Source organism: Podarcis tiliguerta (assembly GCF_965153285.1).
Source record: "Podarcis tiliguerta genome assembly, chromosome: 11".
Lineage (NCBI taxonomy): Eukaryota > Metazoa > Chordata > Lepidosauria > Squamata > Lacertidae > Podarcis > Podarcis tiliguerta.
In genome coordinates, this window is record NC_139544.1 from 22,230,114 (window position 1) to 22,257,183 (window position 27,070).

Consider the following 27,070-nt stretch of genomic DNA (forward strand, 5'->3'; position numbering starts at 1 on the left):
GGTCTCTAAGGTGCTACTGGAAGTGGTTATTATGTTTTTTGTATCGTCTGGGTGTAGATGCTCTACCAAAAGAAGCAAAACCAAAATGCCGCAATCATCTATATTTCTCTTGTACAACCTCAATTGAGTGCAGGACAACCCTGTGCATGTCTGTGCAGAAGTAATCCACATTGAATTGCACCAAGTTTTCAGGTTCAATCCCTGGATTAGACAGATTCCTGCATTTCAGGGGATTGGACTACATAATCCTCAGGGTTCCTCCCAGCTCTACGATTCTATGAATTTAGCTGCTTACTTCCAGGCGGGCTTGCAACCGGCGTTGCCTATATACGTTTTATAATGTATCTAACCGCCTGATTCAGTATGGTGAGGAGAACCTAGCGAAGGGGCATGCTTTAAATTGCCATTGACATTCATAAGAATGAAAGATGTGGAGCTCCATTTCTGGAGACAGTCAGCACATTAGAGTAGCAGGCCTCTAAAGAGATGACTGATGTTTCCTCAACATTTGTTATATTCCCTGTTCTAATTAGGAGGGCATGTCGGGAATACTGCTAATGACAAGGTAACATGATGTAAGGCAGGAGGAGAAAATATTTTAAGGATGAGCACAGTCATTTAACATGCTCTCATCTTTTTGACACTTCAGATATTATTACATTTGTGTGTGTGTGTGTTTGTAGCATTTCTGTTTTCAGCTGGAAAGGGAAGAGCTATATTTTCCTCTACAAATGGAACAATTGCATGCTGAGAAGGCCTGGGATCAAACCACTTTCACAAGCCTAGCATATTCTTCACACCTAATATAATAGCTGCATAAACATAAATATTGTGTACAAGCATCTTTTCATGAAAAAATAAGCCAAGGCAGCTTCTTTTGATATCCTCCTAATCTTCTTTCTCCTTCAGCTACTTATTTATCTTTTGACAATTCCTTTGTGCCACCTTCAGCAAACAAAATCCATGAACTGAAAGATTTTATTATTATGTTTCAGAATTAAACACCTGGCAGCATGAATTCAATAAGCCTCTGTTCTCTGTATCCAGGGCTGGCTCTACCATTTGGCAGTGTGAAGCAACCATCTCAGTCACTTGATTTTGGGTACAGTAGTACCTTGGGTTACAAACACCTCGGGTTACAAACACTTCAGGTTACAGACTCCGCTAACCTGGAAGTAGTACCTCGGGTTAAGAACTTTACCTCAGGATGAGAACAGAAATCACGCAGCGACAGCGGGAGGCCCCATTAGCTAAAGTGGTACCTCAGGTTAAGAACGGACCTCTGGAATGAATTAAGTTCATAACCAGAGGTACCAGTGTACTATGAAAAGTCAGTTAATGATTAGTTATTTAATTTAAGGGAGAGAGGGACTTGTGGAATTTTCTGTCTCGGATGTTAAAATGACCAGCTTTATGGACTGTGCACCTTGGCTTGAAAATGGCATCACATCCACAATACATAGATAAAGCACATAGCTTTCCCCAAAGAATCCTGGGGGTTGTTTGTTAAGGCAGCTGGGAATTGTAGTTTTGTGAGGAGTAAACTACAGTTTCCAAGATCTTTGGGGGAAGCCAGGTGCTTTAGATATGATCTGAGTCACCTCATAAAGCCAGTGAGCATGTACAGAAGCAGTCTACTCTTCAATACCAAATTCTGGGGACAAACAAGTTTCTTCCACACAATTGCCTTTTAGTGCTGCTGAGGCATTGCTTGCTCACAGTCAGCTGAAAATTAAAAGAGTGGTCCCAAACAGAACTGAGTAGAATACTTCAGTCCAGCAATGCTTCTCCTAGTGGACATGTGTCAAGTGTGTCACTTTTCTTGTTTTTCTGTGGTGTCACATGAAGTGTGTTTGAGAAAACCCAATCGCACAGAATCAAAAAGCACTTATTCAGAGGACATAGTATTTGTTCAGTAAACCCTTGGTCCTGCATATTGATGATGGTTTTGGTGGTGGTGATAAGAGTAATAATAAACTATGGTTTTTATTTTCAATGAGAAACAGTAAAATTATATTTAAAAGTAAAAATCCTGTTAAAATCTTGTAGAAGTATATATTGGGGAAAAGCTGCAACCCCCCCTCCCCATTAACTTTAAATCATACAACTAAAAATTAACGTTAATGGTTTATGGTATGTTTTTCTTACCCCATCAGAAAGCTTGCAAGAACACTATCCATAATTATAAAAATGTCCCAAAACATTACATGGATTGTGCCAACCTACTCACACTTCCTTGACGTTCCTTTACCATTTGTTTGTGAGAAATCTATGGATTTTTTTACTACCGCAATCCGCTAACATTGTTTGGGTTCAATAGTATACCATAAAGGCATTTCTGGGAGCATATTATGTCTTGTTTTCAACCCCAAATCAAAATGGTAAGTGGTAACTGGCTGGAATTTGGGAAATATATATATGATGAGGACTACATAGATCTGGTTGTGATCCAGCAAAGCATTCCTTATGTTCTTTTAGCAAAGGCATAGAATGCTCATGGGACACTGAAATATTTTTTGCAGGTCACGATCCATTCTGGGTTATTCGTTATGGTGTGGTCTACAATCTAGTTGTCCTGCGTAGTGAACTCGCTGGGGATGTGACTCGAGAAGGATTAAGGAATGCTGTATGGAGAGCTTTACAGAAACAAAAGAACATTGAAAAGGACAGCCATGTCCTGGAGGCTCTAAGAATAGCAGAGGTAGGTATGGAACCTAGTAGTCAATATATGCCATTGCTCAAACAAGATTATTACCATAATATCATTAATTACTTTTAGGCAAGGACCCTGGTTAATATTGGCATTCTCCAATACTCTTCTAGCTTGGCTTGTATTCTGTGTGGGACCACCCTTGAGGTTAGTTCGGAGGCAGCAGCTAGTGCAGAATGTGGTGGTCAGGCTGCCCGTTGGAGCAAACCGCTGCCAGCAAATAACACCTTGCTTGTGCATTTTGCACTGGCTGCCACTGAGACAGGGCAAAATTTAAGGTTTGGTACTAACACAGAAGGGATGCGGGTGGCGCTGTGGGTTAAACCACAGAGCCTAGGACTTGCCAATCAGAAGGTCCGCGGTTCAAATTCCTGTGATGGGGTGAACTTCCGTTGCTCGGTCCCTGCTCCTACCCACCTAGCAGTTTAAAAGCACGTCAAAGTGCAAGTAGATAAATAGGTACCACTCCGGTGGGAAGGTAAACGGCATTTCCGTGTGCTGCTCTGGTTTGCCAGAAGTCATGCTTAGTCATCCTGGCCACATGACCCAGAAGCTGTACGCCGGCTCCCTCAGCCAATAAAGCGAGATGAGCACCGCAACCCCAGAGTCGGCCACGACTGGACCTAATGGTCAGGGGTCTCTTTACCTTTACCTTACTAACACAGAAGGTCCCATACAGTTTGGAACCAGGTTTCCTGAGAGACTACCTCATCTCTTATACTCCCAGCAGTTCACTTGTTTGGTAAGAGAGTTCTAAGATACTCCACAGTAACTCAGAGAAGCCCTCTTAGGGTGCCTGCCCCTGTTCACTAGACCAGCATTCCTGTCAAGATACGACAGGCTCCCACTGCTTGAAGTTACTTGAAACAAGTGAATATATTTCTTTCCTTCACACTTGCCCTGCTGGCAGAATAGGTCTCTTCCTTCGTGGCCATTTTGTGTTGTTTTAAAACTTGCCTTCTGTTATTTTGGTAACTGTTTTTGAGCTGTTTATATTGTGTGTGGTTTTTTTTACATCACCTTGGGATGTATGTGGACGGAGATTAATAAATCAGAATAAGAATAATCTGTCAAAACATGAAATATACCATTCTAAAGCATAGCATTTTGAACAAAATATGATTGGTTTAGGCTCCTATGCATGTATACAGGAGAGTAGGTTTTACTGAACTCAGTGGGACTTACTTCTGAGTCGAAATATATAGGCTTGTACTGCACTTTATTACTTTTATTATAATAAAAAAATATAATAAATGTCATAATAATTAAATTTATTTTATAACAACAACAACAACAATAACAACAACAACTACTAGTACCTACTACTACTATTTTTCATATGATGCATTATGTTGTTTACTGTTATCGTAAGTCACCGAGACAGGGAGAAGAAAAGAAAGTTCACAGGTGAGACCTGGGAGGGTCCAACACCTTCTGTGGGTGACAAAGATAAAGTGTTACTCTCAGAGTTACCTTTGAGAGAGGCCTCTGTGTTTTCTCTTTCTTTCTCTGTTTTTTTCTTCCTATTTTGTTCTATTTCATTATGAAAAAGCTTTAATAAAATCTTATGAAAGGAAAGAAGATGTTCAGGAATGCAAATCTGCTGCTGTTTCCTTGAAGGTAGAATATTTAGTATTTTCAGAAGTTGGCATTATTTAGATATGTCTATAATGATAGATGAAAGCACATAAATATTAATAATATTGCTGTTTGTGCATACCTTGATTTTTCCCCCATGCCTGATACATGGACAGATGTCCTAAAGAATGCTTTAACTTGTCCAAAAACCATTTTGTTTCTTTGAGAGCCTCTCCAATAACTTAAATTGAGTTGACCCCAACCCTACAATAATATTCCAGCCCATTGACTGAATGTTCAGAGTTTGGATTTCAAGTAACGTAGGGAGTAATCCAGGAGTACTGTTACTGTCAGTGAAGTCAGTAACAAACCACTGATTTCAGTAGATCTGGGTTATATAAATGCAAAAGTGGAACAATGGGAGCACATTGGTACATGTCATAGCTCGTATACTATGACACATTATGTCTTGCAAATAGCTTACATTGGGTAATATGCAGCTTAATAACTGCTCAAGACACAAGGACTTCCTCCCTTCTTGTCTCCCTGCAGCATCCCCAAATTTGCTTAGAATGGTTGAAGGAACCCCAAGTATTTAGGGGGAGCATGGGGGTGGGATGGAGAACACTCAATTGCACAAAGAGAAATCCTTGTGCTACATTGATTACAACCCAGTGTAAATCACATTTTTTGGGGGGTGTAAAAACATATACGTATACATATAGACACACAAAACTAGGGTTGCCATATGCTTTCTTTTTCCAGGACACATCCTCTTTTTCATGGATGTGTAAAATGAGAGTCTTCACAGCGAATCATAGTTAAAAGTAGAAGTCGGCAAATGTGTCCTCTTTTTTTGCTCTTCAAAATATGGCAACCCTAACACACACACACAAACACATCTGCATCAAGTGCAGCATATAAGCTAAGACAGGGGTTGCCCACTTTTTGGACCAGTGGGTAAATTTTGAATTTTCAGAAAGTGTTATGTATGCCATTCTGATTATTTATTTGAACGCTAGATTTATTCTACATAAAGAGTCATCAATGGGTACATTGCAAGGGGAAACAGCGCATAGTTGATAGAGGGGCTACATTTTCTTTCCCCAGAGCTGGGTAGTGTCTCTGGGTTTTAAATGTCTGGCATTTTGAAAGCATATAAATATTCTTTGAAATTAGATTCCATTCTTCATAGTGCAGAACAGGATTACAGAAATAGGCTTTAGAATTCAGACAGGTAAGGAAGATGAATTTGGTATAAGCAGTGTCTGCAGCAAAGTTAAATTATACATTAAACACTCTGTCCATTCTTATTATCTTAGGAAATTAGATAAGAATGCCTGATTTATTTAACTGAGTTGGAAATAAGCTTAGGAGATTTAAAATGCAGCTCTGTGATAGCCTAGGGAATGGGGGGGAATTTAGCCGGTGAACATAGTAGGCATTCTTGTCTAAATATCCCTGGTTGTTTGCCTTTGGCCAATTGAATAAGTGCAAATCAAGAGCTGAACCACAGCTTATGCTGTACAGTGGTACCTCAGGTTATAGATGCTTCAGGTTATAAACGCTTCAGGTTACAGACTCCGCTAACCCAGAAATAGTACTCCGGGTTAAGAAATTTGCTTCAGGATGAAGCAAGAAATCACACGGCAGTGGCAGTGGGAGGCCCCATTAGCTAAAGTGGTACCTCAGGTTAAGAACAGTTTCAGGTTAAGAACAGACCTCCAGAACGAATTAAGTTCTTAACCTGAGGTACCACTGTATAGGTCTCTATGAGAGAAGGGGAGAGAGAAAATGTTGAGAAGATACTAGGGGTTTTGCCTACGCAGTTTCAAGGGAACAGTACCACTGAGGAGTCAGCTGAGGCATATTAGGCTCAATAGTTGGGAACCTTTTTGGCCCAATGGATCAGAATCTCACTGGTGCCCACCCCGTGGGACAACCTACCTGTCAGTCGCCTGGTGCTAGATTATTGACAGGTGTGTTTTCCTGTCCACATGCCCAAGTCCCTTGCACAGTGCTTCTCAAGCTCTGAGCATAGGACTGACAAAGTTGAGGAAAATGTCTTTGTGGGTCAAATTTGACCCATGAACCAGAGGTTCCCCACCCCTGGTCTAGGAGGTAGGTTACTCTCAGTGAACCTAACGTGGCATGGTCTTGGTCACTCCCTGGGTGGGAGACCATCTGAGAACTTCATCCACCCAAGAAACCCAAGAGGAAAAGGTGGGATATTAAAAGGAATACTATTTTGTGTTCATGGATTTACTTCCTGAAGCAATCTCATGAATGCCTACTCATTTGGATGTTACATGGGAATCATAACACTTCCCAGATCTCATTAGCAAGCTCCCCAGGTCCTGTCTGGTGGTTTTCGCAAAGCATCTGCAGAAAAATATACGGGTATAAATTCTTCTTTCTTGGGTTTGTGATAGTGTTTTGAAAATTGTCATGACCACATGTGGAGTTATTTCATGTACATAGTGTTTCCTATGGTGATGCATTTTAAGTGGCTGTCTGCCTCTTGAGTAAGGCAATAAGATATAAATTATCATGCCACAAAAAAAGGACATTTTATGGTGTGTTAATAGTTCTTTGAGGTGTCAGGCCCTTTAGCAAGATTTTGAACAAAACATTGAAAACATTGAAAGGGATGGAAGGCCAGCTTAAAGAAAAAAGCAAACTTCTACCTCTACCGTACTATTACACAATAAATATCCAATTATTCTATTGTTAGAAAGTGTATGCAGTTGTCCAGGGTGTTTCAAGTTTTTCCCATGACTCTTCTTAATGAATGCCTTTATTAGGTTGGAAAGAAGGACCCTGTCTTCTTTCTGCCAGTCCATGTAATATGGGAGCCCTTGTGCTGTCTATCCGTGTTGGGTCCAATTGGTCATATCAGTGTGATTTCAATCAGTTTCCCCACCCAAGCCCTTTAAATGTAATAACAATACAACCTAATTTAGACATGGGTGCAATTCTTTCTTACTAGTTTTGAGACTTATTTTTTCTGGTTCCTTTCCTTTACTGATGCACCTAATACATTCACACAAATTTATACACACACACAGCTTTTCAAGAACTCAGATGTTAAAAATGGCATGCATCTCTAACAAATGTCTTATTCTGGTACACGGAAATCTTGTATCTTAGCAGCACTAGTGAATATTCATGTATATTTAACATTTAAAAGCCACTTGGAAATACTTCAACATATCAGGGACTGTGTAGCTCCTAAATACATAAGATCCTCCTGAGGAAAGAGGGCAAGCACATCTATTCTGAATTGTTTGCATTTTATGCCATAAATTTCATAATACTTTGGAGGTTTTAAAGCAGCAGATTCCAGCTGAGCACATTCTGGCGTATATTGTAATGTAGAAAGGAGACAGTCTGCTGCTAACTATTAGAAAATATATACACACACACACACACACACACATACACTATTCTGAATTAATAGAGAAGATGCAACAATATTTTTTTTACACACAATTTGATAATGTGAGAATGGGAATTTTATTTCCACCCTCTCTTTTTCATTGCTTTTGTAGCTATTCTCAATAATATGCCAGATTAAATATATCCTATATATGTAAGATGAGATATGTTAAGTGGATTCCAGCATAAACATGGAAGTGCCTTGGGCAAGAAAGCATCACTGTTATTGACAGCTGTTTTATCTCTTCATGGAAACTGGGAACATGTCTAATACGAAGAGAAAGTTCACATTAGTGCCAATCTTTAAGATTTGAACAAGATATTGTAGCAGTTATGGTGGCGCTTCTGAAAGCACCATTCTCATGAAACCTCTTCTTCTCCTACTGTCAAATCTGGGGAACTCAACAACTAATTATTGCATTATTGTACTGCAAGCTCCCCATCCCCACTCCACCGATGTGGCTGCTGTATGCAGAGAACATGCCACACAATGACCTGATTGACACATCTTGCTAAACCAAATCATGGCTTACATCAGTGATGGCCAAACTTGGCCCTCCAGCTGTTTTGGGACTACAATTCCCATCATCCCTGACCACTGGTCCTGTTAGCTTGGGATGATGGGAGTTGTAGTCCCAAACAGCTGGAGGGCCAAGTTTGGCCATCACTGGCTTACATGAATGAGCTCCTGATTCCTTTGCTCCTCCTTGATCATTTTGCTGCTCTTACAAGTTTATCCAATCTTGGGCTCATTGTTTAGCTCTCTCCAGACAAACCAGGATCTGTAACCAAGGTTTGTCCTATGTTTTTACAGTTTGTGGTTTGTCTGGGATTGCCGGGCCACAAGCCTGGGTTTGAACCATGGCTTATCTCAGTGCAACACAGCAGCAAAATGATCACGAAGAAGCAAAGTGGATGCGATCTTCTGTACTGGAGACTGCTTGCTTGCTCATGGTAAGCCATGTTTTGGTTTAGTGTTACATGCAAACAAGGGCACTGAGTATCCCTAGGAGAGAAAATATGGGGTTACTCTATCAGTACTCTTATCACCAGTATGTCCTGTAACGCATCCTAAGTGAAAGGAAGACATTCTAGGCTATATAAATTCAATTAATAATAAATAAATAAGCTCTGGCTCGTTAATGTATTTGCTTGCAGGTAAGCCTCACCTATTTAACTAGAATTTCTATTTTAACAAGCTTAGATTTTCAGCCTGTGATCAGCAAAGTGGCATCCAGTTCAAACCCAAATCTGGGGGGTGGGGGAAAGCAATTAACCTGACATTTCAAAAACATGGTAAGGTTGGTCATAATCTCTTTGAATTTACATATAGCCACGTGTCTACTCACATTGTATGATGTGCATAACTTTGCTACATGTTGGCTGCCTGATTAAACATAACTGACCAGAAGCACAAAATGAATAGCAAGAATTCATCAAAGTAAAAAAGCTGGAAACTACTTAACTTATGGCTTTTCTAAAAAACAAACAAAAAAAACCATCATGGTGTGATAAAAGAGCATTTGTGACTTGTTTTGTGCGGGGGAGGATGCAGGAGTATCTTTTGTCAAGGAAGTGGCTTTTTGTTGCAGGAGCATCATCTATCCAGCATTCAAAATACAGTAAAGTTGTACCTTGGTTGACAAATGGCTTAGTCGCCCAACGTTTCGGCTCCCAAATGGTCAAAAACTAGAAGTGAGTGTTCCGGTTTTCGAATGATTTCCAGAAGCTGAACGTCCAGCGCGGCTTCCGATTGGCTGCAGGAGCTTCCTGCAGCCAATTGGAAGCCACGCTTTGGCTTCCGAACGTTTTGGAAGTTGAACGGACTTCCGGAATGGATTCCGTTCGACTTCTAAGGTACGACTGTATCTGGAAAGGGTCTCTGAGCAAAGAACTGTGTTGGCATGCTCTTAACTGTCTCTCAGCATAGTTGATTCCAGCATTTTAACGAGTCTTTTATTAGCAAGTTAGGGAATATTTTTGCAAACCTCTGTCAGAAATGCAACTGTTTACTGGTCAGCGCACCTCAGGCACTTTCAAAGGCTTGAAATCAGGTCTGCATAGTCTTCAAAATTGTGCAGTGAAATTAAGCTGCTCTGAGTAATTAAATTTTGTGGATATTAAGCTGTGATAATACAGCATTTCAGACTTAATTTGGTTAATGAGACTGAAGGCTTATTTCCTCCCCAACTAATTTCTCTGGAGGTTGTATATTTTTATGATTTATTTTTCATCTCTCTTGAAGATTAATGTTCTGATATATCAATGCCTGATTCACTGGAACAGTGGCTCCAGATATCTGGGATATTTCCAAGCAAGTCCAGTCGACTTGCCTCTTGTGCAAAGGTTACATTCCAGAAATGACACATAAATGCAGAACCATGTATAATCAACACAAACACCACAGACACACACAATCACCCTTGCATGAGCAGGCTTCCCTTTCTAGAGCCGTGTTCCCCAAGCAAGGCAGAAAGCTTTTAAGCTCTCCGCCTTGCTTATTGGACTCTGGAAGGATCTTGCAGGGCTGTCCCAAGTTTTCGCGAGATCTCACCAGAGCCTCCCAGAGCCTGATAAGCAAGGTGGAAAACCCTGCACAAAAAGCTCTCCACCTTTCGTGTTTTTAATTTGTATGATTTCAACCGGTCAGCCACCAAGTGTGAAAAGTTCAAATTGTGCAGGTTAAACACGCACAAGATGCAAGCCAATTGTATATGGAAAATTGCACCCTTTTTGATCAGTCTCCACCAGCATAAGGGAGAATCCTTTAAAAGTCATCACTCAGTAGTATTTTACCCTGATGCCCTGATCTCAAGTTACACGATCAGGATTTCCCTTCTGCAGGCAGGACCGTGGGGGTGTGTGGGTCTTATTGGCACATGTGGTGGAGTTGTGCTGAAGTTCATAAATTTTGGAAACAAGTTATTACATAAATAGTACAGTTATAGATAAAAATGTGACCCTGGACCGTAAATAATGCATTTTGTCTATTTTTGATAAATTCAGGTTTTATATGTAAACAGTTAACTGTTTATTTTCTGGTTAGTAATCACTGAGGGATAGAAAGACTCTTCATTTTATATCCTATGTAAGTGGTTCAAGAAAGTTATGTTTATTGCTATTTCAGAGAAATTGACATGTCATATTTGAGTAGCTGGGGTGACATTGATCTTTCTGATTTCATCTCCATTTGGGGTTTATTTATTAGATAGATGACATTGCAGTCACACAGGTGGCAAATCCCTTCCAAAAAATGATTTTATTTGACAGCATCTACAGGGAAGACCTTTTTCTTTTTCTCTACTTGATTGCACAGTGCAAATTGTGTTTTTATACCCCATTTAAAATTTCATAATTGTATCCATTTCATTCATTCCTGATTTTCAATTTCCCTTTGTCTTGATTATCAAAAGGACCTGGTATTGAACTTACCTTATTTTGTTGTCAATGTCTGTTTTTCTCTTTGTGTGCATTGTCCGTTTTTGTTGTTCAGTAGAATACAAAACAAAACAAAATTGCACGGCTCATTTGTCATGGAATATTTTGCACTTCCATGTCGGTTGAAAGCTCCATTTTTTCCTAATAAGAATTGACACAGTCTCTGATTAAGGAAAGGATATGGCTGTCATGTACCTTGGCCTCCAAAGAGCGATGATTCAAATGCATGTATACTATTCACAACTGGAGTAAGGCAGGTGCATATTGTATTTTGTTACTGGGGTAGAACAAAATATTCTGCAAGAAATGCTTTTGAGTCAGTCATTAAAAGGACCTCTGACTGATAGAACCCATTAATTCTTTAAGGTGAAATAATGTGGTTTAAGCAGTGTGGGCTTCAGATGAAAATGTCTGTCCAGCTCTCTCCTCAGTACTTATGTGCTATAACCCATTTTAATATCCTCGCCATATAAAGAAGAGCACTGATTTGTATTACAGAGCTGTGAGTGATCCAGAATGTCACAGGATGCCACCTAAAATCCCAGCATAGTGTGGTAAATAAGAGCTACAAAGCAACTGAAATATGCTCTGCCACATTCTCATTGAGAAAATCAGCAGGGCTGTTGTTATTGAGGCACAGAGACAGCAAAGCCCCAATGCCCAGGTACACAAAAGAGACAGCAAATGACAAAACAGTAAGAAACAGTTTGCTTTAAGAAACAGGCTTTTAGATTCCTATTGACTTGTCATATAGGACGCAGAAACAACATTAAAGACCTGACTTTGCATCACAACTACTAAATGTGTCTCCTATTTGGATTGTAAACATTTTCAAGAGATAGTATATTTTAGCACCATTTTTTCCGTTTGTTTACAGCCTCCCTACATTATTTATTTATTAATGTGTGGCTCTATTAATTCAAGTAATTGTCAACTCCATCATCTGCTGAAATGTTGCCTATATGCTACTGTGTTTTTTTGTATGCTGATGGAATCTGAAGGTGGTACAGAATGCACTGGCAGTACTGGGAGCACATTGCAGCAATACAATTTGCAATGTCTTCCTATAACCTTCCAGACTGGGTATTTCCTTTGATCTATAAAGTTCTGAAAAACATGAGCCATCTATGTTCATTTATCCTCCTCCTCATCTAGGCCACATTATGAACATAAAGATCATCTGATGATGATCTTTATGTTCATGTTGTGGTAGTCATGCTGTGATAGTCACAATTGGGCCCAATTTAAATCTATATGAAAGATTACTTAAGTACCATTGAGTTAATGGGAACTAGGTGGAAGTAGCTTGCATCTGTATCCAACCCTAGGTTTTTTGTGCTCATGCAGTTTTGCATGCAGCGGAACCAGGGTTAAAGTATAATATCTACCTTGTGGTTATCTGAGAAAGGTTCTTCATTTAGTCATGCACGCTTGAATATATGAGTTTGATGTCTTTGCCAAAGTTCAGGTGCTGAATTGGTGTTGTTGTTTAGTCATTTAGTCATGTCTGACTCTTCGTGACCCCATGGACCAGAGCACGCCAGGCACTCCTGTCTTCCACTGCCTCCCGGAGTTTGGTCAAACTCATGCTGATAGCTTCAAGAACACTGTCCAACCATCTCGTCCTCTGTCGTCCCCTTCTCCTTGTGCGCTCCATCTTTCCCAACATCAGGGTCTTTCCCAGGGAGTCTTCTCTTCTCATGAGGTGGCCAAAGTATTGGAGTCTCAGCTTCAGTATCTGTCCTTCCAGTGAGCACTCAGGGCTGATTTCCTTAAGAATGGATAGGAGAAGCTATGAACTATGCCGAGCAGGGCACCCAAGATGGACAGGTCATAGTGGAGAGTTTTGACCAAATGTGATCCACCTAGAGCAGGAACCGGCAAGCCACTCCAGTATCCCTGCCAAGAAAACTCCATGGACAAAGACAACAGGCTGAATTGGTAGCTTGAGTTAACTCAGTGCAGTCTCTGACGCATAAGTGGCTAACGTGTAATTCTCCAAATGTTGTTGGACTCCAGTTCCCATCAGTCCCAGCCAGTGTTGACAAAATTCAAGGGTGCTGGGAGCAACAACTGGAGGTTAGCCACCTCTGCTCTAATATGTTTCTGGGGGTGACCAGAAGCCATAGCTGTCAGCTTTTCCCTTTTCTTGCGAGGAATCCTATTCGGAATAAGGGAATTTCCCTTTAAAAAAGGGAAACGTTGACAGCTATGCCAGAAGCTGAACAGAGCAAAGAGCGAGGAAATGAACCCTGGCATAAGTAGGCTAGCCATTTTACATGGAAAACATCCCTATCTCTTTGCGTGGACAGGCGGAGTCCCCAGGTCCCGAGTGCCCCCTCCCGTCATGTGGAATAACGACTCAAGACAATGTGCTATGGGATTAAATTGGCCACAACTTTATTAAATTTCAAATGTGGGTAGACCTTGGCTCAGGCATTGGGCGTTCTCCCTCCCCAGTCCCCAGCCGGGGACCTAGGGAGCATCAGGGTTATCCAGTGTTTGTGTGGGGGATGGGCCGGCTCTGGAGAACATATGTTCAAGCAGAGATAGCCGCCCCCGTTACGCCGCCGCTGCAAGGGAGAGCAATGACGACCTTTCGGCGTACGGTCAAAGCCTCCCTTCAGAAACCCCTTTAACGGGGAGCCCTGGTATCGCCGCTGTGAGAGGAAGATGGACAAAAGGATTCCGCCCAAGGCCTGATACTGCCAAAGTTGTGACGTTTTGCTACGGGAAAGGCGAAACCTGCCAATGCAGGGAAATTCCTTTCCCGCCCTTTGACAGTGACCTTAACGTAGCGGCACCCGCATACCTGTAAGAAAAGTTAACCTGCAAAACCTGTGAAGAAAAGTTAACCTGCAAAATAAGGCAATAACTGAGGGTGGGTAGTCTGGAGCCAAGTAAGGATTCCCAGGTAAGATCCTCCCTCTATTGTGTGGGCAGGTAATCCCTCCCCCACCTGGCCTGATCTCCTTGGCAACGCTTCCCCCAGGTGGGATTGGACAACTGACTGGGGTAGGCGGAGACCTCCAGGTATCCCACCTGAGGGAAGGCAAAGCCAAGCCTATGCTGATGGAGCCGCTCCAGATCCAGGGGCTGCGCGCATCCACGCAAAGGTCGCCCCCCGTTTTATGCGGGGAGCGGTCATTAGGTGCAATAAGAACCCACACCCCTACATTTGCCACTTAAGTCTAATAAACATTATTAGTTAGTGATGGTTCCTTGGAGATTGTCAACAAGAATGATTCCCTTTCGGCTGCCCTAATGTATATGCTGGCAAACTGAAGAAGAAGCTTCATTTTAAGTCCTTTCTGCCATCTGCCTTGCAAAACATGATTTTTTTTTATTAAAAAAATCTCACATTTTTGCTTCAGTGTAAGAGTTCATTCTTTCCGTATTTGACCTCCTGCTTTTCTTATTGTGTAGAGCTTCTTTTCAAGCAAACCCTTTCACTCTTTCATCCTTCCACCCATGGTCACTGCTGAAATATATTTTGGTAGTCTTTTTTTTTTAATTGAAAGAAAGGCATCCTAATATGCTCTTTGCACTATGTTCATGACTTTATAGTTTGTCTTCCCTAAGTCAAGACATGTCAGCCATATTCTGTCTTAATATAACAAAGTCTGCAGTAGCATGCAGCTCTGCTACAGATTTCTTAACCTTGCTAGTTTTGAACACTTGGACTGGCTGTATGCTAAAGCCCAGATTGTTTTGAATATGAAGCAGAGAGTAGCAGCTTTCTAATGTGCTTAATTTTGATAAGGAGTATGCCGGCTTGCCATGTTGTTGTCTACTTCTGTACAGGCCACCACCGGTGAGCTTGCGATATTGGGAATATTTCCCATTTACGTCTCTGTACAGAAAAGATACAAAACGCTGTCTTCCGGTGTGTGAGATCCACATTCAAGAACTGGTGCCCTTTCTGATGTGTGTGCTTGCATTGTGGACATAGCAGCAACATATTTGGAATAGATCTACTTCAGTGGAATAGCAGGAGAGCTGGTCCAGATGTGACACTCAACATCTGGCCCAGCATCCTAATACTCCCAGCCACACAGCTGATAACAATTCATAATGTGATGCTGATGAGGCTTTCATGTGTTGACTTACCCCATTCTTCATGGGTAAAAAAACACCATTGATGTGGACCACTGGCAGGAAACTGTTCTGTTCCTGGTGGGGGTTGCAGCCAGCTGGTTGTTCCAGCCCAAACAGAAATTTCACCAGGAATCCTGGTTTAAGGCAGCACCCTGAACAGTTACAAGTGATGCACAGGCTGGAGATTTATGCAAGTGGGTTCATATGTTACTTCAGCAGCAGACAGCCTTAGGCGGAGGCTTAAATAGAGCTGCAGCTCAGTTTGCCTAGGTGGCTCCACTTCTAGCTACGGGAACCCTTACCTGTTTTAGCTGTACCTGGATCTTAACTGTACTGACCACACTGTAGCCCTGCTGTGGTTTCCAAGGATGGCAGCAAAACTTCTTTATACTGTGGAGCAACATAGATGTGAATAGCTTTGATGGCATAGGTTGGTTGGCATTGAGCCAAAGGCATTTTCTGATATAAGGGGATGCTTGCACCAATTTAAGCTGCTACTGGAGGAGTCAGGATGTGAATTTTAAGCTTCTGCAACAGGAAATTCTGGGAAAGTAGCACAGTGAGCCACTGAGTCCTTGTGAGCAAAGTGACTTTTGGACTTCATTCACATGCTATTTTATCCAGCAGAGGTAATGTTCAGGCCAGGAAAATTATGTAAAAATCCATTTTGTCTGCTGTGCATCTATCTTGTTCTCTAATGTATATTTTTGATAGCTGCTGCCGCATCTTTAGGAGGGGAAACACTTTTGACACTCTTTTCTGAACTTGGGTTGGAAAAATAAAACACGTGAGCTATCCTTTTATTTTTTGCAATTTCCTCTCTTCAGAGGCTGAATTAAGGCTGAGATGAATGTCTAGATAAACCATTCTAATTCATGGAGCTGTACCCAAACACTCGTTATGTCCTTCAGGTCCACAACTCCAAACAGTCTCAGATCTGGTACAGTTCTTGATCATCCCCTGATCTATCAGAAGATTCATTCACCCTCCTGAACTCCACACCATTGCCTTTTTATGGGAAGGGAACATAGCTCAGTGGTGGAACATTTCCCTTGCATGCAGAAGGTCCCAGGTTTCAATCCCTCATCTCTCCATGTAGGGCTGGGATTATATCCCATCTAAAACCTTGAAGGGTTAGTGCCAGCCTGTGTAGACAGTAGTACTGAGCTAGATGGGACCAGGGGTCTGCTTCTATATAACACAGATTTGAAGGGACGCGGGTGGCGCTGTGGTCTAAACCACTGAGCCTCTTGAGCTTGCTGATTGGAAGGTTGGTGGTTCGAATCCCCATGACAGGGTGAGTTCCCATTGCTCTGTCCTAGCTTCTGCCAACCTAGCAGTTCGAAAACACACCAGTGCGAGTAGATAAATAGGTACTGCTGCATCGGGAAGGTAAACGGCGTTTCTGTGCGCTCTGACTTCCATCACGGTGTCCCGTTGTGCCAGAAGCAGTTTAGTCATGCTGGTCACATGACCTGGAAAGCTGTCTGTGGGCAAACGCTGGCTCCCTCGGCCTGAAAGCAGATGAGTGCCGCAACCCTATAGTCAGTTGCCTTTGACTGGACTTAACTGTCCAGGAGTCCTTTACCTTTTACCTTTTGCCTCTGAGGGCTGGGTTTAACTAACCGGTCCCACTTGTGGATGCCTGCACAAAGACTTCCACTATCACAACAGACTTCCCCCACCCTCACACCTCTTAAATTGGTTGTGGGATAGGGGAGAGCAGGGGAAAAAACCCAGAATAACGTGGGGGGATGAGAGAGGAGATTGTTTCACCAGGCAAGCATAAATACTTGCTGGGATGTCGTAACTCTGTGAGGGGTAAACCACAGCGCCCAGAATTCTTTGAGAGAATGCCCTCTTTGCGATTTCACCTGGCTACATTATTATTACCCCATAGTTGCCTTTGACTGGACTTAACCGTCCAGGGGTCCTTTACCTTTTACCTTTAACACAGATTTGTATATGGCAAGGCCTCTTCTTACCCCAAACAACCAGCTCCTGTTTCCCTGCCGGATCTTAGTTTGGCATCCAAACCCATGTGACCAGCCTTCACCATTTTAAAGTTTGAGGTACGTTCTATAATAAGATGAAATCTGAAATGTTTTGAGCGTTATGCATGTGGAGTACGTGGAGTTTTCCTTTCTTCCGTATTTGAAAAGCACATACATTTTGCTGTGGAGATGAAAAGGTACAAGGCTAAGCCAGGAGGGTGTTCCCCTGCCATCTCACTTAAACCTCTGAAAAGCAGGTTTTCAAGGGAATGGAACAAAGCCATCGCTGAGCAATGAGACATGCAGAAGCTGCAACAGCAAAGATTAAAAATGTTACTACATCTGGCCAATTAAAACAGGGGATACACAGTGTATCTGCCTGGTGTCATTAATAAACATGCTGCACATATCCAGATCTCATTAACACTGGAAAATACATTTGACATTCAGGTTTCTCCCCCTTTATTTAAGAATCTCCTGTTCCATCTGTGCGCTGTTACAAGTGCTAATGGGCTTATAAAATGTAGTCGGACTAGTAAAGGGTTGCTTGAAGATTAACTGTATTCACCAGTTGTCATTGATATTTTAACACTAAATCGAAAGGATTCAATATTTTCTTCACTTCCAAGAAAGAAAATTGTCTTTTGAACATAAAGGTGGTTGATTGTGACCTTGCGTGGCACTGTTTTGAGGCATATGGGTCAAGTGTGGACTGAAAGCTTTGAGAATGCCTGCTTGTGAAAGTGCTGGATTTTTCCAAGCTCCTCAGTGTTTCTATCCATTAATATTTCAATGGGCATTTCAATTATTAGCACTTGAAATCTTGTTTGTGTTCCAAAGAAGGGAAACAGTGCCAAAGCCATCTTCTTTCAGCATTTCATTCACAACCTTGTTTGCAGATTTCCTGACTACAGAAGGATCAGTGGAAAGCAGAAATAAGCACAATAATGTCTTATTTATAATTTCCTCTGTTTAAGTTTTATAGATTGGTTCTGTCATTACCTTGTTTTAGGTAGTAGATCATGCATACTCGGCTTATGTTCCCGTCTTCTCCATTCATTTCTTAGGCTGAGTCCGAAGGCCCCAAAGACCCATTCATTGCATCCAAAGAAAAAGGTTCATCAAATCCCAGCAAAGCGCCTTCTTGTCAGAGCATTGGGTGGAGAGTCGCCACTTCCATGTGCCACCACTTCTTGCCACCTATTGGTCCAGACATCTCCTTGCCACGTCCGCCTGTACAAAAGCCACCACTGATCCCACGTCGAGAATCGGAACTGTCTGTTAAAGAGAAGAAAGCCAAACGCCTGACTTTAAGGTACTCGATTCCTAGGTCTGCATATTGTTTAGTGCGATTTGCTTATATGTTCTTATAAGGCTTATAAGCCTTTCTCCTTCCATCATTCCCATGTCTGATAAAGTTTGGTACGCACACAAAATATTTGGAAATGATTTAATCTGTCTGAATTCTAATCTTCGGGATGAAACGTTTTCTTCTCCGCTCTGCATCAACACTCCTCTCTGTTTCTCCCTTCCTCCCTCTCTCCTTCCTTCATGCCCTCTTCCTCTCTGTGATTTCACCTGGCTACATTATTATTACCGAGTTAAAAATAAGTCTTTTGATAAGGAAACACCTTGCACAGCAATGTCATAAGATTAAAACTTTTGAAATTTCTTTTGAGTCTGATGCCATAGCTAGCCCAGCTCCCAGAAAAGGTGGTACTCAAAGGTAAAGGAGATGATACAATAGTATACACTGGGCGTAAATGAAGCTCACAACTCAGCTCTGGCCCCCAAACGAAGTTCAAACATACCGCTGTGCGTTTTAATCCCAGGAATTATGAAGATAAGATGACTTTGTTAATGACTGCACGCATTCTCCCTAGGTGTCTGTTAGCCTTGGAACTCCCAGTTCATCTTCATGGTACCCTTTATCCCCCCCCCCCATCTCTAACCACTTCAAAACCCATCCTTTCTGTAAAGCAAATGTGGTAATTTTTTAGCCCTCCAGATGTGGATGAATTACAAACTCCCTTCAACCCCAGCAAGCATAGCCGATGGCCAGGGGTGATGGTGTTCAGTAATGTCTAGTAGAACAAAGGTCCCTCAATCTCTCAGGCTTTAATAATAATAATAATAATAATATGTTATTTATATGCTGCCCATCTGACTGGGTTGCCCCAGCTACTCTGGGTGGCTTCCAACAAAAATTAGTGAAAGCACAATACAACATCACATGTTAAAAACTTCTCTAAAAACTTTAACTATTTAGCACCATCTCCAATCAAAATCAAACTCATTTGTTCAAATTGCCTCATATTTCTGCTGCTTTGTTACCTCCACTAAGTATCACCCCCCCCCAGCTGTTTTTACTCTAGTGGGGAAAAGATACAGGTCTTCTGCTTCAGATTTCTGCCACCGTGGCTGCATTTTGTTGATGTGAGTGGAAAATTTAAAAAAAGGGGGGGGAATGTGTAGTTGTAGTTTGGCTACAACTTGTAGTTTGGCTATATGTTCCTGAGCACTTGGAGGGGAAAGTATTGTAGATAGGCATTTTTTGTAATATCTTTTCATATACAGTGGTGCAACTCAACAAGTATTACAGCAATGCAGAAACAGGCACACAGCAAATAGTAATCCAAAAGATTATAGAACTCCTGGAGCCAAAGGATTCCACCAGAAACCTCCCAGCATCTTCACCTAGCTCCAGATCCTTAAAAATGCCTCCACTCCCTCCCTTTCAACTGTAAAAACTGATCCCTAAAAGCTCTCCTGATAGGGCAGGCTTCAGTCTCCATCCTAGTTGGAGGGAACCACACATTCTAGAAGCAAAGTGTAGCCTAGGTAAAGGTAAAGGGACCTCTGACCATTAGGCCCAGTCGTGACCAACTCTGGGATTGCGGCGCTCATCTCACTTTATTGGCCAAGGGAGCCGGCGTACAGCTTCCGGGTCATGTGGCCAGCATGACTAAGCCACTTTTGGCGAACCAGAGCAGCGCACGGAAACGCCGTTTACCTTCCCGCCAGAGCGGTACCTATCGGCTCTGGATCCATTCCAGTCCGGCTTCCGCGCTGGTCATGGGACTGAGAGGGCTCTGGTCGCCCTAACAGATGATCTCCGCAGGCAGCTGGATCAAGGCGGGTCGGGGCTGCTGATTCTTTTAGACCTGTCAGCAGCCTTCGACATGGTCGATCACGAACTCCTGGACCACCGCCTTGCCGACGTGGGGATCCAGGGCACAGTCCTTCAATGGCTGCGCTCGTTTCTCTCCGGTCGGGGACAGAGGGTGGCGCTTGGGGGGGAATTGTCATCCCGCCACTCCTTGGTGTGTGGAGTGCCCCAGGGTGCGATACTCTCCCCGATGCTTTTTAACATCTTTATGCGCCCCCTCGCCCAGCTTGTCCGGAGTTTGGGGCTGGGCTGCCATCAGTATGCTGATGACACCCAACTCTATCTGTTGATGGATGGCCATCCTGACTCAGCCCCAGACACACTGATCAGATGCTTGGAAGCTGTGGCTGGATGGTTACGTGGGAGCCGGTTGAAGTTAAATCCTTCGAAGACAGAGGTCCTCTGGCTGGGACGGGACGATATGGGATTGAGGGGGCAACTCCCATCTCTAGCGGGGGTGCAATTAGTGCCAGCACCGTCCGTTAAGAGTTTGGGTGTAATCTTCGACACCTTCCTCTCCATGGAGGCACAGATTGCAGCTATAATAAAGGCGGCATTTTTTCATCTCCGCCAAGCTAAGCAGTTGGCTCCTTACCTCTCTCGCCCTGACCTAGCCACTGTGATCCATGCACCTCCAGACTGGATTATTGTAACTCGCTCTACGTGGGGCTGCCCTTGAGACTGACCCAGAAACTCCAGAGGGTGCAGAATGCCGCAGCGAGACTCCTTACAGGGTCTTCACTGCGAGATCACATTCATCCGGTGCTATACCAGCTGCACTGGCTCCCGGTGGAGTACAGGATCAGGTTTAAGGTGCTGGTTTTAACCTTTAAAGCCCTATACGGCCTAGGACCCTCGTACCTACGGGACCGCCTCTCCTGGTATGCCCCACAGAGAAACCTACGCTCATCAAATAAAAACATCCTGAAGGTCCCAGGCCTCAGAGAGGTTAGGCTGGCCTCAACTAGAGCCAGGGCTTTCTCGGCTGCGGCTCCAATCTGGTGGAACGCTCTGTCACAAGAGACTAGGGCCCTGCGGGACCTGACATCTTTCTGCAGAGCCTGCAAGACAGAGTTGTTCCACCAGGCCTTTGGTCAGGGCCCAGCCTGACTCCCTCCTCTGGCAACCTGCACAGAATTTTGCTTAATGGTTGCCATTAATTTGACTTTAATTAATTTTTATAATGGAATGTTTTTAGAATGTTTGATTGTTTGATTATTTAATTGCTGTTAGCCGCCCTGAGCCCGGCTTTGGCTGGGGAGGGCGGGATATAAATAAAATTTATTATTATTATTATTATTATTATTATTATTTATCTACTTGCACTTTGACGTGCTTTCGAACTGCTAGGTTGGCAGGAGCAGGGACCGAGCAACGGGAGCTCACCCCGTTGTAGGGATTCAAACTGCCAACCCTCTGATCAGCAAGTCCTAGGCTCTGTGGTTTAACCCACAGCGCCACCCGTGTCCCACAAAGTGTAGCCTACAAATAGTTAAACGAACCCATCTAGCTAATGATACATTAGGCGTGTGTGTGGAGCAGCACATGTGTAAGAGGATGGGGAGGATACGGTGGGAAATCCAGTCATGTTCTGTCCCAGGCAGTGGTCCCAGCCAAGAGACAAAATTGTTGTCCAAGCAGGTCCAGGTTGAGTCTAGGCGTGCTGGCTCACATATCCCCAGCACCAAATCAGAATCCAGGGAATAAAATCAAGTTCCAGCAAGGCAAGATCAGGTAAAGCAGAGAACAGGTGCTGCTAACTGAGGCCAAGCAAAGTAGGCGTTAAGGCTCAAATGACAAAAAAGCAAGGAGGATCCTGGATAGATCCATGTGGAACCTAGGCTGAGAATCAGGACTGGCCTGCCCATGAGGCAAGGTGAAGCAGCAGATCTGGGCTCTCAGAGCACGCCATGAGGCACCTGTCAGTTTGCATTTCTTACTACAGAAAGTATTGATCTGATGTGTAGAGATCTTTCCTGTTCTGCTTAATTCAAGAGGGTTATAGAAGGTTTCTTCTCTGTGTGAAAGAAGGTTCTTGTTCGGATTACAGTGGTACCTCAGGTTACATACGCTTCAGGTTACAGACTCCGTTAACCCAGAAATAGTGCTTCAGGTTAAGAACTTTGCTTCAGGATAAGAACAGAAATCAGGCTCCAGCGGCGCAACGGCAGCAGGAGGCCCCATTAGCTAAAGTGGTGCTTCAGGTTAAGAACAGTTTCAGGTTAAGAACAGACGTCCGGAACAAATTAAGTACTTAACCTGAGGTATCACTGTATTGAGAAGCTGAGTACAGCTGGCTTAAACTGGTTCTACTATCTTTCTGTCAAGGTCATGCTGACTATAATAAGAGGCCAGAAGGAGCCTGAGCTTCACTTACCGGTACATTTTCTTTCTATCTTTTTGTTCCGGTGTGCTGTTCATATGTAATGTTGAGGTTTAATCTTATTATAAGTTACTGTAAGTTTTATTGTAAGTGCTGCAACTGGATTTTTTTGGGACCACACCAATCCTGAATGTATTGGATTTGTGACCATTATGCTCATTTGCCTACAGTAGCAGTAAAGCTCTGCTGGATGAAGTACAATTGGTCTATTTTGGGGGGAGCTCTGCATCATGTTTAAGCACTCTCACTGGGCACTGCATCGTGCCCAGTACTCCCACTGTCTCTTCCGTGGCAGGTGTGGCAGCACTACCCCAGGCGCCCCTGCTGCCACACCCATGCCCCCGCGGCAGTGAGAGCATGCCCATGGAGGTGACAGCGAAGATGTGACCATAGAACAGGAGGGGATGTGGCAGCATCGTGGCATGCCTGCAGAGGAGGTGGTGGTGGTGGGTGGGGCAGTGGCTGGCAGCAGTGGGGGTTTTGCCTCAAGGAAGCAATCCTACCAAGCCAGCCCCGCTGAGAGTGCGATAAGACAGGTGTGAATGTTTGTCTAACAACTAACTAGCCCAGGATGAGTTTTCAGTATGACTGCAACTTCAACTGAGGAACTAGCCCTATCCTGGATTGTTATGTGCCGGCGTGGTTGCTCGAGAGCGAACAGGCAAGACTCCCACCGGTCTTTTCCAGGCTTTATTATCTGTACAAAAACATTTACAGTGCAGAGCGTCTCAAGTCTATGTCTGCTCAGTCGCTAGCAAAATCTGGGAGTGGGCAGCCCTTAAACCTTCCCCAGCATAACAGTCTTTTGACCCCCATCCTTCTCCTCCCCCCTCTGCGCGCGAACCGACTACACAACGTGGGCGCTGGCAAAGGGGGACTTGCCTCCCCTCCCCTTTGCTCAGGCTCGGTGTTGCGGCTCTCTCTAGCATCTTCTGATCCCTGCGCCCCTTCCCCACTGGAGGTGGGGCTTCCCTCCTCTCCCCGGAGGAAGAGCTGCTTTGCACGATCTGCAGAGGCTCCATGTAACACAACTGCCCTTCTACCTCTCGCCTCTCGCCTCTGAGCTGATGGCAGTTCCCTGACATGGATGAATGGAGCCTCTTACTCATAAAAGGGACGCGGGTGGCGCTGTGGGTAAAACCAGAGCGCCTAGGACTTGCCGATCACATGGTCGGCGGTTTGAATAATAATAATAATAATAATAATAATAATAATAATAATAATATCTTTATTGTCATTGCCCCCTTCGGGGACAACGAAATTACTTGGCTGCTCCATAAAAACACTAATTAAAAAAATATAGTAAAATACATAAAACACCAATTAAAAAAATATAGTAAAATACAGCAAAGGAGATTTGATGACTTTCAAAGTCCGGGCTTCCCATTCAGGGCCGAGATCTCTCTGGAGAATCCCCGCGGCGGGATGCGCTCCCGTCGTTCGTTCCCAGCACCTGCCAACCTAGCAGTTCGAAAGCACCTCCGGGTGCAAGTAGATAAATAGGGACCGCTTACCAGCGGGAAGGTAAACGGCGTTCCGTGTGCTGCGCTGGCTCGCCAGATGCAGCTTGTCACGCTGGCAACGTGACCCGGAAGTGTCTGCGGACAGCGCTGGCTCCTGGCCTATAAAGTGAGATGAGCGCACAACCCTAGAGTCTGGCAAGACTGGCCCGTACGGGCAGGGGTACCTTTACCTTTTTTACTCTTAAAAGGGCTTGGCCTGTTTTAAGAGTTATTGGCTCCAGCAGCATGAGATATGCTTGCTTGGGTTCTACTGGATTCCTCGAAGGCAATGCAACATCTTCAGGCCAGAGAGGCAATGAGATTATCAGCTCCTCTGGTGCTGGGGTTCCTGAGGGAGCAGACATATCAAAGGCTGGTTCTGGCTAATCATCGTCATGGTTTGTGATGTTCTCAGAGTCTGTGGCCTCTTCCCTTGAGGCTGAGAAGTCAGAGCCGTGGCTCATGACACGCTGTAAGGTAGGTCAGTATTATTATGCCCATTATACAGGTGGAAAGTTGAGGCTGAGGCATAATGGCCTGCTTAGGGCCACATAGCGAGCACTAGTCAGAAGCAAGATTTTGAACCAACAACTTTGCACATTGCACTTCTTGCTGCATTATGGCCTTTGGCTTATGAAACAATTGAATGAAAGATGGATTACAATGTTAACATCAGATAGAATAGTGCAATATATTCTTGAGGACTTCAGAAAACATTCTCAAAGCTATAAATATTCTTGACAGCCTCTGCTTTCCCCCCAGGAAATGTATGATTGACCAACAGGGGATAATGGGAGGGAAGAGAAGGGAAGGAGATGAGATAGTTAAACATAAAATAAATCTAATATCCTGGAGTCATATTAAAAATATTGATGTATGTCAACAGGCAGAACATGTTTGTGCGCACGTATACACAACAGCTTCTAAATAGTGTTATTTTGGTTTCTCTAATACTGCCCTTTGAAGCACCTCTAGAAAACTCCTAGGCACTGCGCTCTCTCTCTCTCTCTCTCTCTCTCACACACACACACACACACATTGGCTCTGTCTTCTTTTGGAAATAGCAATTTTTATATGCCAACCTGAGATTCTGCCAACTGTGCAAATAAATGATATCAGAGAAAACCCAGGAGAAACAAATAGATTTATACTTATTTACAGTAAATGAAGATCTGGCCCAGTGGCCTAGGTATCATAAGCACTCCAATAATGACTTAATGAAGAACTAGCATGCATGGTAAAATACACTTCAGATACAATACGGGGGGAATATGTGAAACTATTGTATGCCGATGATGAATACTGTATATCTGAAGTTTGAGATGCAATTGCTGAATGTCATGGTCTTTGACTGGCTTCTCAGTTAAGTGAAAGACATATTAACTTCCTGATCTCTTCTCCTACCCAACAAATTATGCTTAAGTAAAACAATAAGTCTCTGCCAAAGAACGGTAGTTAGTGAGACATTCTCTTCATGGCACATCCCCCAAATGGCAAAATACTGCAGTATGTATACATCAAGCCTACAGTCTACAGCCTTTTTTTTAAAAAAAAAGCTGCTTGTTAATTCTTTCATTTCTGACCATAATTTGGCTTATGCCCTCCATTACATCATGCCTCTAGAAATCCAATTTCATGTACTCATTTCTGGCATGGTAAGTTTCTGTGCAAGTACAATTTGGTGCTGGTTATACTATCACAGATTCAAGCCTCTTTGAATTCTTATTTGCTCCAGATTTCTCCTTCCTTCCAGCCTTCTAGATCAGGCTTCCTCAAACTCGGCCCTCCAGATGTTTTGAGACTACTGTTTCCATCATCCCTGACCACTGGTCCTGCTAGATAGGGATCATGGGAGTTGTAGGCCAAAAACATCTGGAGGGCCAAGGTTGAGGAAGCATGTTCTAGATAATGAGGTTGTTTTAATATAAGAACTGTACAGAGGTTATTCAGTCAGTCTAGATATCAGGATCTAGATATCTTCACTTTGGAGCTTTTCCTGTGACTGGGATGTCACATTTTCTCAGCACTTGAAAAAATGTAGATTCTGCGAGGGGAAGAATGCTCCTGGAAGGAACTTCTGAAAGGGCCTTTTCCTGTCCCCCTTCAACTCCCAGGGGGTTAGGAACTGCAGTAGACAGAGGGGGATTTGCCACAATTAGGTGGAGGTGCATTGTGTACGAAGCTTCTACCTGATGTTGGCCAGTTGGCATATAGGGCCAAAACAGGCATGCCATAAAAGGGCTTGCTCAGATATGTAGCCCTCGGGCACATACAAATCTCATATCTGTGGTGGCTCCCTGATTGCGGAATGCTCTCCCCAGGGATGTTTGCCTGGCATCTTCATTACATATCTTTAAGTGCCAGGTAAAAACATTCCTTTGGTTAATTAAACAATCTATGGCCTTTTAAGTGGGGGGTGGGGCGGTATTGTTTGTGTTTGTTATTATGACATGTATGTTTGCATTTTTATAGTGTAAACTGCCCTATGATATTCGGATGAAAGGCAGTATAGAATAATAATGATAATGATAATAATAGCAGTTACGTCTCATGTGAGTTGGCCTCTTTCCGCATAGGCTGAATCGAACGCCTGGGAAGGGTCTGACTCTGGAAGCGAGAGATCGCAGCCACAGACAGGGCAGGAGGGGGTTAGTGCGCCCCCCCCTTTATCAAGAGTTCCCAGACTCAGAGAGCTCACAGGCAAGAGGGAGGGGAATCATAGAATCCTAGAATCATAGAGTTGGAAGAGACCACAAGGGC

General features: G+C 43.4%; 1 protein-coding gene across 5 annotated transcripts in view; it reads left to right on the plus strand.

Moving 5' to 3' along the window:
- TMEM232 (transmembrane protein 232) overlaps positions 1 to 27,070 on the plus strand; it is a 147,491-nt gene that overhangs the window by 72,647 nt on the left and 47,774 nt on the right. For all 5 annotated transcript variants that reach the window (XM_083403977.1, XM_083403981.1, XM_083403980.1 and 2 more), the window contains 2 exons: positions 2,523 to 2,701; positions 18,324 to 18,571. In XM_083403977.1, coding sequence (XP_083260103.1) covers positions 2,523 to 2,701; positions 18,324 to 18,571 — 427 coding nt within the window. The remainder of the gene's footprint in view (positions 1 to 2,522; positions 2,702 to 18,323; positions 18,572 to 27,070) is intronic.